Here is a 10,665-nt window from a genome sequence, read left to right on the forward strand (position 1 = left end):
GGGTGGGAACTCTGAGCTGTATAATGTAGAAAACAAATAAAACAGAATTAAAATTAATATTGGACCAAAAAAACAGGTGAATGTCTGATAGTGGTAATAGCTCAATTAGTACAGGAATTCAGGAAATTTGCAGAGATTAAGACTCCTAAAATCATGAATGCAGACATACGAATAAGACTCATGACTGGAAACTCATGTGCATCTAAGGCCCTGTCCACATTACTCCGTGTTTACTCCGTCTTTGCTACGTTTACACTGAGCGGCCACACTACGCCTGAGTTTTGGAGCAACCTAAAGGGAGGAGTCTGAAAACTCCCCCGAGGTTGGAGGTATTTGAGAACTCCGGGGTTGCGTTTGCGTGTGGACGGTCGGATACGGATGTGCTTAGAAAAAATGACGCCCACACCCGTGTTCGCTACTGGATTGGTTCTTGTCAACCCTGGCGTCTCCGTCCCTGATTCGTCACACTCACTATCACGTGACCCGTACCCGGAAGAAAACAAACTGGGCTACCAGCGATTCATTTGGATAACTAATGGATAACTAATTGCAAGCGTTGCTTTTTAACTAAGCAAGCAATCCACTTCCTGTTTACACCGTCACGCGCATGCCCAGTGTACGTTAATGGTCACGGTCATGGTAATGTGGACAGGGCCTTTAAAACATCAAAACAGTTTTCTTTAAGAACGGGGCGAGTAGTTGATGTACAAATGGGCATTTCGGGGGTGTAGTTTCCCCTTTAAGGTCTGACAATTCCCTTGGGTTTGTGGTAAACTGAGGTGTATGTATTTTAATTTAATATGATAAAACATAAGGTATGGTTAAGACTGAGCTGTAACTAGTGACTTTATTGACAGCTTATAAGTGGCCAGGTTGTAAAAAATCCCTTTAAATGATTTTTGTCCTATTCATCGGCTACATTTAATTTTGAATCAACATTTAACAAATTGTTTATAACATGTGGTTGTAGGCAGGTGCAAGTGGTTATTAATACATTTGTCAATGACTGCAACGCTCTCTGTGGTCACCCATAGGTGGAGGTTGGTGTATAAACAGATAATGAGCGAGAATAAAGTAAAACAGCTGTAATAATCTCTTATTCATGTAGTTATTGCTGCAGGTAAAATGTCATCAATCTATTCCGTTCCATTTGGATATGACGCAATTATGAACATCGGCAACATTAATATATGCTCATGGTTTCTCTCGTTATATAATAAGACATTGTGTCTGCAGATGAAAAACTGGAACCAAATCATAAATAAAAGGTCATTAGATAGTTTTATTAACCTGGTAACAAAAAGTTGTTTTTGTTAAACGTTTGAACCATGTCAAGTCAATTATTTATTTTATAATTTATACATTTTCATACAAGCAGAGCTACTCCACAATCTATCCAGGTACCCCCCCCCCCCCCGGTAACTGCAAAAGCAACCCTGGCAGGGGGCAACTGGCGTTGGGCAATAAAAAGGGTCAGAAAGGCCCTATCTATGTGTCACAGTGCATGATGATTTACCAACATGCCGTTTAAGTACTCGAGTATCTGAAACACGGCAGCCTTGTAGATGAGATAAAAGGGGGAAGTCCACGACCACACCGGCCTTTTATAACAGCACGATCTTTAATTGGCAGGCAAAGGAACCATGCGACGATAAGACTTCTGAAGTTTCCTGGAAATCAAACTGCTCATCTGCTTCATCTACCACGAAGAGTTTGTGCCGGTAAATTCAGCAGGAAAGCATAATCTCTCCATCATATGCAAAAAACAAATCACCAATGAAACACTGAAGAATATATGTATTTAGAGTTATTTTGTGAGGCGTAAGATTATTATATACTTGTTGTAATGCTGTGTTACACTGAACAGGCATGCAAAGCAGTGTTTTATCAAACACTGGGTCTGTTACTGGATGTGTGTGAACGCCAGCACACAGGGCTTTGTGGTCAGTTCTTACTTGGCTGTATAACTGTTTGCATGACAGGCCTGGATGTGCAGTCGGGGCCCAGGGGTCAGCTGAAAGGTGACCCTGGTTAGTGTAACGCCCTAAATATGCTGTAAAGCATGATGGGGGGGGGGTGCAAAAGGGTTCCAGCCCCGGGGCCAAGTTAGGGTCAGCCACCCCGCTGAGGCTGACGCCGTCCTGAAAGCACCCGGGAGATTGTTGATTGTGAAGGGGCTGGAGAAGGTCAGTGGAGTAGGGGAGAGGGGAGGGACACGAGGCACACAGACATCGGACACAGGTCATGGTTCGAACTTCAAATGGTGTAACAGGATATCGGCCTCTAAGAGAGGGGATGAAAAGAGCAAGACTAAGTGGATGGATGCGTGGGGTTTTATTCATGCTGTCACAGCATGTCAACATCAACAAACACGTGAACTGTGGTGGTGGTGGGGGGGGGGGGACTGTTTATGGAAAGAAATCGTCACCTGTGCAGACTGTGCAATGCTCTTTGATACATCTATTATATTGTAATATGTTTTGATGATTTCGTTATGATTTATTAGTATACCCACCCATTTCTGACTGTTGCAAATGAAATATTTAGTTATAAAGTCTGTAAAAATAAAAAAATAGAACAGAAAATGTGGTTCCTAAATGGCTTTAACATTTAACATGTCAACTTACATCCTACATATTCATAAGCTATAATGCATGCTTATGAAAATGATCAAGGTAAACCATCCACCATTAAAACTCTCAACATTATTTATTAGTTTGTGCAGCAACAGAAGGGAAACCTATAATAACTAGGCTGCTTGTCCTTAAAGCTCAATGTGATAAGTTGACAAAACAGCTCCATCAAGCTCAAAAGGTCTGAATATGTAACAGCACACTGTTGCACTCCACATGGCGTCTGGCAGTGAATGAGCATCTGCTGCCTGGTGCTTGCAGACCACGGTGATATCTGGAAAACCCCAAATTAATATGGAAATAAAAAGAAGAAAATACATAAGTAAATAAAACCCCAAAAGTATGGAAATATAAAGACAAATAAGAAAATAATAATTGCAAGCATTTATTTATGTTATTTATATTTATTTAATAAAAAACGTTTATTTTTTACATGTAAATTACTTCTTATTTTTTCAGTGCGCACAGTAGATGCAACAGACTTCCACATACGGAGTGAGGATATTGGTGGTTTGAATCTGGAAAGGAAACATCATGGCAGAAGAAGAAGAAAAGAAATATTTACATAAATAAATATATACAGAAACAAATAAATGTGAAAATAAATGAAAATGATTAGAATTATTTTTTTTTTATATATTATTTGTATTTATATTTCCATATTTATTTATTCTTTTATTTATTTATTTTTATTTATTTTTTATTTTTTTTTTACAGAATTATTCTTTATTATGCCACTCCTAGGACTCGATTTATCGGTTTATGTGGCCATGTATTGTATAATATTCCTATGGTTAAAATGTTCCTATAGCACTTTCTCTACATACTCAGAACAGAGCAGGAGTTGACACTGAAATCCAGTTGCACAGTCTTGAGCAGAACTTTTTACTGGAGAACAACAAAGCAAATTTGCCAAAAATACAGAAACAATTTCATTAAAACAAAAAACATAGTTCACACATACATTTCTATACCTAATAATGTATGAAATCCACAGTGATTGGAAATACCTAAGTTCATATTCTGGTATTTTATACCTGAAGGGGTAAGCCAGTATTTTAGTATTGCACTTCAACAAAGTTGGGGGGCCACAAGAATGGAGGAGCAGAGGTGACATGAATCCTGGTCTCTAGTATGGGTCAAACACTGGATCCTACATTCACAAAATGAAAGTATGTAAAAAAACAGTTGACAGCTGATTGAAAGATAACCCCAATAACACCACCGGGGTTATTTATTCTTCCTCCAGAGCCACAGAAGACATACTACTGTCTCCACATACTGAGTAGTATTCCTCGTGACCAGTAAACTGTACTGAACTTATGAAAGATATTTGGAGTGCCCCTTTAAGTACAAACTTGAGTATTTTCAAAAAACAAAAAAACAGCCACTTGATACTTATACTGCACTACATTTTAGTAAACAATATTGTACATGTTGCTCTGTTACATACATCTGACAGTTCTAGTTACATTGCAGATCAATATCTTACAATCAAAACATATAATCTATGAAATGTGATGCATTCTCATGGGTCAAAATACCCAAGCAGCATGGCGGGATTGACCTGTTGCTCCCGTTAGACCCAGAGACCAACCAGTACTCCGACACTGGAGCACGACGTGGTCCCATCTGAGTGCAGCGTAAACCAACATTATGTCTTGAAACTAGATTCTGACACAAGGTCCCTCTATACAAGACAGGGCGACAAAGATTAGGTAACAATGCACTACTGTACTTTTGTGGTGCAAGTATGAAATTGTTAAAATCAGCTCTACCTTGACCAACTAAACAGCTAAATCTACTTTCATTCAACGCATCAGTAATAACAATGAAATTATACGATATGTACTGTAAGTATTTTGACTTTTAATATGTTAAGTCAGGCTGGTCTCATCCAGCATTCATAGCCTACAAAAAATAAGTTATTTGTAGATATTCCACCAAATTATTTTGCATGTTATCCACGTAAATATGGAAAAGGGAGTCTGAAGACAAAGACCGCAAATACCCACCCAGCGTGGGAGGGAGGTGAGGCGGATGGGTCCAACAAACATGGATCTCTCACCCAGGAGACCGTCGTTTCTTCCCCATTTGAAACGAGAAGTCAACGTTGATTTATTTGTCATGTAACTTGCGTAATTATTCTAACCCAAACGACAATCTATTCCTAAACTTAACTAAGTATTATTTTAAAGACACTGTGTACATGGTAAGAGCAGAGATTGATACCATACGAACCGTTGATATGAGGATACGTTGGTTAAGTGAGTAAGCATTTTGCTTGTACTCCTTGAAGTACAATTTTAAATGCAGGACTTTTACTTAAATGATGGATCTGAATATGTATTCTACGACAGGAACTCCAGCTACTGTGGACTTTATGTTGCCGTCTGAATCCTGCTGTCAAATGTGTCTTTTGAATTGACACAAGATTCAGAACAATGCGTCTCGATAATGTAAACACCATATGTTTCATCGCTGCAAATCACATGGCTGATACCAGGCACCACTGATTGTGTATGTGAAATGCTGTCTCGGCATATAGAAGCTATAGATTATATAAAATGCAATCCAACACTAAGTATTAGGCTTTACCTCCAACTCGCCATACCCAGGATTATTCCCGGAGGCACTGACTTTTTCTGCTGTTGGCTGCTGCCCCATCCCATTTACCTTCTTAAGCCAGTCCTTCTCCACATACGCTCTCACTTCCCCCACTGTACACCTTTTTCCTACATCCAGGGCCAGGAGCTTTCCGAACATCTCCATTGCCTCCGGAGTGAACTTTTTCCACAAGGGAGGGACGTCCTCCTCAGTGTTGGGTCTCTCCTCCATTTGGCACCAGTCCGCGAACTCTTGGTAGAAGTCGTCCGAGTCCAGGCAGCACTCCCAGGGGAAGTAACCTGTAAGGATGCAGAAGATAACCACCCCGAAGGCCCAGGTGTCCAGGCTTGGCTCCACGCTAAGTGGAGGAGCGGCCACTTCTTTCTGGCCCTCCATCAGGGCCATGGTACAGAGCTCCGGGGCCATGTAGGGCAGGGTTCCCGTGATGAAGCGTATCAGAGTGCCTCTCTTCTGGGCCAGTCCGAAGTCCGCCAGCTTGACCTGGCAGCAGCGATTGTCCAACAGGAGGATGTTTTCAGGCTTGATGTCTCGATGGACCAGGCCGTGGCTGTGGATGAACTCCAGAGCACTGGCGATCTGGAGGACGCAGCGTTTTACCGAAGATTCTGGGATACCCACCTAGAACAATCAGACAAAGGAGGGATGGGGCTCTTTGAGTCATTTTCAAAGGAGCCAGAATAAAAAAGTGAGCGCTCATCACAAAGCACGGCTTTAAGAAAGAAAGGAAGAATGGCAGGATCCAAATGTCCAGCCTCCAGACTTTCAGGCGTACTGTGCACAGGGTCATTGTTACAGTTAATTTCTACACAATTCACTCTTTTGTCGGCTAAAAACAAGTCTGTAGAGAGTCCATATGACCCACCATTCTGGACTATTAAAACCCTAAATATGGATTCTCCACTTAACATGTAAATTCCTTGCCGTAAGTTTTGAGGAATGCCTCTTTACCTTACCGTTCAGGACCTACGTATATGTAGGTTGTCTGACAATTTCATTTTTCTTTTTCTCTCTGCGATGTTCTTTTACAAAGGCAACATTTATACTTTGCCACATGGATAATGGCAATCAGATGCAAAACTTTATGAGCGTGTTTGGGCCGTAATATCATTAGTGCCACATCATTTCCGAATCAGACCTTGAGACGGGACGGATAGCGATTGCAGGTGATGAAACATTTCATGGCTCGATCAACGGCCGTAACCCATTCTTTGTGAATTCACCCGCAGTCTCTGTTTTTGCCAATGTTTGACTCACCTTCGGCTGGATGACAGCAAACAGGTCCCTTCCGATGACAAGCTCCTGGGCGAAGCAGTAGTGCTCATTGGACTGGAAGGCGATGCCAAAGAGGCCCACGATGCAAGGGTGGCAGGACAGGTGTAAGGAGATGCAGTACTCTCGCAGAAAGCCCTGCAGCTTAGTCGAGGCTTTGGGCATCACTTTCAAGGCCATGGGAGTTCCTGCAGATCATAGTTTACGTTATTATTATCACTGTCCATGCACATCTTCTTTGTCTTACTAGAGAAACTGAGTCAGTAATGCCTCTTCAGCGAAACTGTGCTGTATACTCTAACGGTTTGCATTGGCTGGAAAGTCTTGGAAAGGTATTGGTTTTTCACAGATTGGACTGCACGCTCATTTTTGGGATTTTCAGCGCATCTACGTAAAATTGTAACTGTAACAGTAAAAAAAAAAAAGACATTTCTTGTCTAAATAAATGTCTACGTTCTTGCTTTGTTCTGGAGGGAAAAGAGGGCTTCGAATGAGCAAATGTAAAACATTTCATTACATGATTAAATGACTGTAATTGGTGATGGAAAATAAGGAAATTACTACAAGGTCATTCTCCGCTGGAAGAGATCAAAAATGGAAATGCGGTCATACCCCTGAAGCGATGTGTGACCAGTAGCACTTTGCCGTATTTCCCTCGGCCGATCTCCTTGATGATGTTGAAATGTTCCTGGATCTCCAGCTGACCGAGGCTCTGTGCCGTCAGCTCTATCAGCTCGTCAATCAGGCTGCCGTCAGCGAGGCCCAGCTCAATCATCTCTACCCATACACGGACAGGACAAAACCAATACTCACACAAATCTTAGGAGTATGAACACACACAGATTTTTGACTACCTACCTACATTGTACCAAAAAAAAATCCAGCATTTTTTAACAAATCACTTCCTGTCAGTTGCTTTCCATTTATATAAAATGGTCACTAAATAAAAACCATGTCAATAAATGTCATAAACTCTGGCACCGTGAAGCTCAAACAATATTATCACGTCGTCTTCACTCGACCATCTTCCAACGTGGCTGATTGGAACAAGTTAATACTTTTGATTTTGGACTTGGTCAGACAACACGTCGTACAAACTAGTTCCGTTTGAGTATAATCCGTTCGAGCATAGCCCAACCCTAAGAACTATCTAAGTGACAAAATTGCAATAGTATTTCATTATTAATGTCCCCAATTACACAGACAATTTACTTGATTTTTTGTTCATGGAAGAACATGGGCCTTGTATAGCAAAGCTGCTTGTTTAAATAACTGACTTTCCTTACAGTTTTGACACAAGGACATTTTCAATGTTGAGATATTTGTATATACTTCCAATCATTCTCTTTTACCCCAAATTCTTAATTTCAGCACTAGTCTAGTGCAGACTTAATGAGTATGCCACAAATACACATATCACAAGTGCATTTGGCAAATATAACCTTGAATCCTTAAATTCTTGAATAATAATAACAGCAAAGTGTACTGATGATGTATAAAGACATTTAAGTTTGTGTTTTAGACACATTTGGCTGGCGGTAATTTGTCCATAATTGATAAAAAAAAAATCAAAAATGCATTTTATAATATATAACATTTTGTATCATATTATAACATACGTATTGTGTTATCCTGTTATTAAAATTTGCTATTAATAACAGTAGCAGTAATAGCTTTCAATAGTAGAAGTATTGGACATTACGTGATATTAACCATGATTAAATATTGATCAGTTTCACGTCTTACCTCTTTTCAATTGGTTCCCAATAAAGTCACTGGAGTCTGAAAACACACAAAAGGACTCACACCACCATGCTAACAGGTGGCAACATCCAGTTTATCAATATGTAGTAGAAGTGTCAGTTGAACGTCTGTCCTGTCCGTCCTCCACCTTCACTGCTGCTGCTGCTGCTGCTGCATGGATCCGCGTGCAGAGTGGACCTGGGAGCTTTTCACTGCCCAACACGCAGCTCTGCTCTCAACTGCTGCGATGGGGACAGAGCCCACTTTGACAGCTGATTATAAACTGCCCCTGCATAGGGCAGACACACACACACACACACGCACACACACACACACACACACACACACACACACACACACACACACACTGGCCTATATACATTATAATCAGCTGCACACATATAGATGTAAGTATATGTAATGCATATGCATATGAAAAGCATTGGCATAAACTTTGACACAGATATCAACTGTCATGGGTTGGTCACCACGATGTAATAAGCTCATGCACACACACACACGTGGATGTTTGTTTTTTTTTAAACTGGATTAAATTAATAAAACAATGATCTTTAAGTACTGTAAGGAAATACTAAAATTGAATCCCTAAAATTGAGCAAATGTGTCATTTCTTTTCCCGTCTATATTTTTTTTAATCTCAGACACGTAAAATATTTTACCTCAAAGCATTTCCAGATGTGCGATGTAACATTTATTCAAGTGCTTGGTACAAATTTGAGGTACTTGAACCGAATGTTTCATCAGAAGCTACACTTTGTTATACACACTACTTTATAAGTTAAGAAAAAAATATGATCTCATGAATTGTTAAGAAGAAGCTACTAAAGAGTTTATAAAATATGTAAAATGAGCTCTATATTGATCCAAAACTAAAGCAGTGAAATCAGGGGTAGAGTGCTGTTTGTTTAAGTACCGGAGGGCCCCCATCATGGGGCCCCATGTAATGACTGTTCAAGTTTACATACATCAGCCAACTATAACAGACCTTTCGTCATATTGAGAATATTATTCTGAAGCATCGTCAAAGGCTACCGGCAACTTTTAAAGTGAATATCTTTCGCATGTTACTTAGTGTATTAGTTGACGTTGTGAATCAATCAACTCAACTTAAATGTCAATATGACAACTTTGCCCGTTCCATTTCTTTTTATTGGCTCTCTTACATGACATAGGCTTTCGTGACGACTGGATCTTTTAGCACCTAAATCATGTATGTGACTAAAGCATGCATGTGACTTTCCACCGGATATTCCTCACTTAAAAAAGTGAAAAAAAAGTTGCGTTTGGTGCGCTCCAGCAGCATTCCGCCTATGAATAAAATGCTTATTTTTGATACTTTTAGTACTTTTAACTACTATGACTACTTCTGATAGTACTTTTAGTAATTAACATCTTCAATACAGTGCCTAATTATTATTTTGATCTGTGTACAGTGTAGTAATGCTACTTTTACTTCAGTAAATTATCACAATTTTCCTCCATTATTCCACCTTTGACCTCTTTGCAGGGATTTCTTGCCACTTTGCCACCACTGAGCTGAGATCTCAAGTCTCAGTAAATACAACACATGGGTCTAATGCTCTGATTAGATTACACACAGACAAACACTCACACCTTGCAAGGCTCCTGCCACACCGTGGTTTAGTCAGCATTAGGAAACTTAAACACTGGTACTGTAATACTAGTGTCATCCCACATTTGGTCAGAATCATGTTCTTGTGACGCTGTGGCTTTATAATTTTCAGATCTTATGAAAGAAATAATAGAATATGAGCATTTCTGGAGAGCACTAAACTTTTACAGTTACCGAAGAAAAGCAAATACAAGTTGATGTGGAAGGAAATGAAACATCCTATCCTGCAACAACACTGATGTTAGTCCACCACTTCGGTCCACCACCACTTAGGTCCATTGGATGGATTGCCTTAACATTTCTCTCAAATGTTCGTGGCCCTCAGAGGATGAATCCTACTGCCTTTGATGCTCCCTTGAGTTTTCCTCAAAGAGCCACCACAAGGTTGATATTGTTTTTTTATTGAAATATCTCAAAACATTTGGATTGATTGCCATGAAATTTGACATACATGGTGCCCAGAGGATGAACCCTAATGAATTTGGTGACACTGATGTTTCATCTATCACCATCAGTCATGGTATCGAATACTTTGGTTTATGACCAAAACCTTTTGACTAAAGCACTGCCATCATTGTCTGCTGTAATTTCTGTTTAGTGCTAATTAGCAAATGATGGCATACTTACATGCGAAACTAAGATGAAGATGGTAAACATTACACCAGCTAAACATTCGCATTAGCATTGTCAAAGTTTCTAAGTAAATACTAAATGGACTTTGTATTTATATATATCTCC

At 39.9% G+C, this 10,665-nt stretch overlaps 1 protein-coding gene across 1 annotated transcript; it reads right to left on the bottom strand.

Annotated features, from left to right (window-relative positions):
• Window positions 1–4,772: 4,772 nt before the first annotated feature.
• Window positions 4,773–8,322, bottom strand: LOC116399426 (serine/threonine-protein kinase SBK1). Its single transcript, XM_031876581.1, has 4 exons — window positions 8,277–8,322; window positions 7,143–7,307; window positions 6,516–6,718; window positions 4,773–5,879 (listed from the first exon to the last, which is right to left on the bottom strand). The coding sequence occupies exons 2-4, from the start codon at window positions 7,303–7,305 to the stop codon at window positions 5,214–5,216; spliced, it is 1,032 nt and encodes a 343-aa protein (XP_031732441.1). The 5' UTR covers window positions 7,306–7,307; window positions 8,277–8,322; the 3' UTR covers window positions 4,773–5,213.
• Window positions 8,323–10,665: the final 2,343 nt, after the last annotated feature.

This window comes from Anarrhichthys ocellatus, unplaced genomic scaffold, assembly GCF_004355925.1.
Source record: "Anarrhichthys ocellatus isolate YVR2014 unplaced genomic scaffold, GSC_Weel_1.0 scaffold111, whole genome shotgun sequence".
Classification (NCBI taxonomy): domain Eukaryota; kingdom Metazoa; phylum Chordata; class Actinopteri; order Perciformes; family Anarhichadidae; genus Anarrhichthys; species Anarrhichthys ocellatus.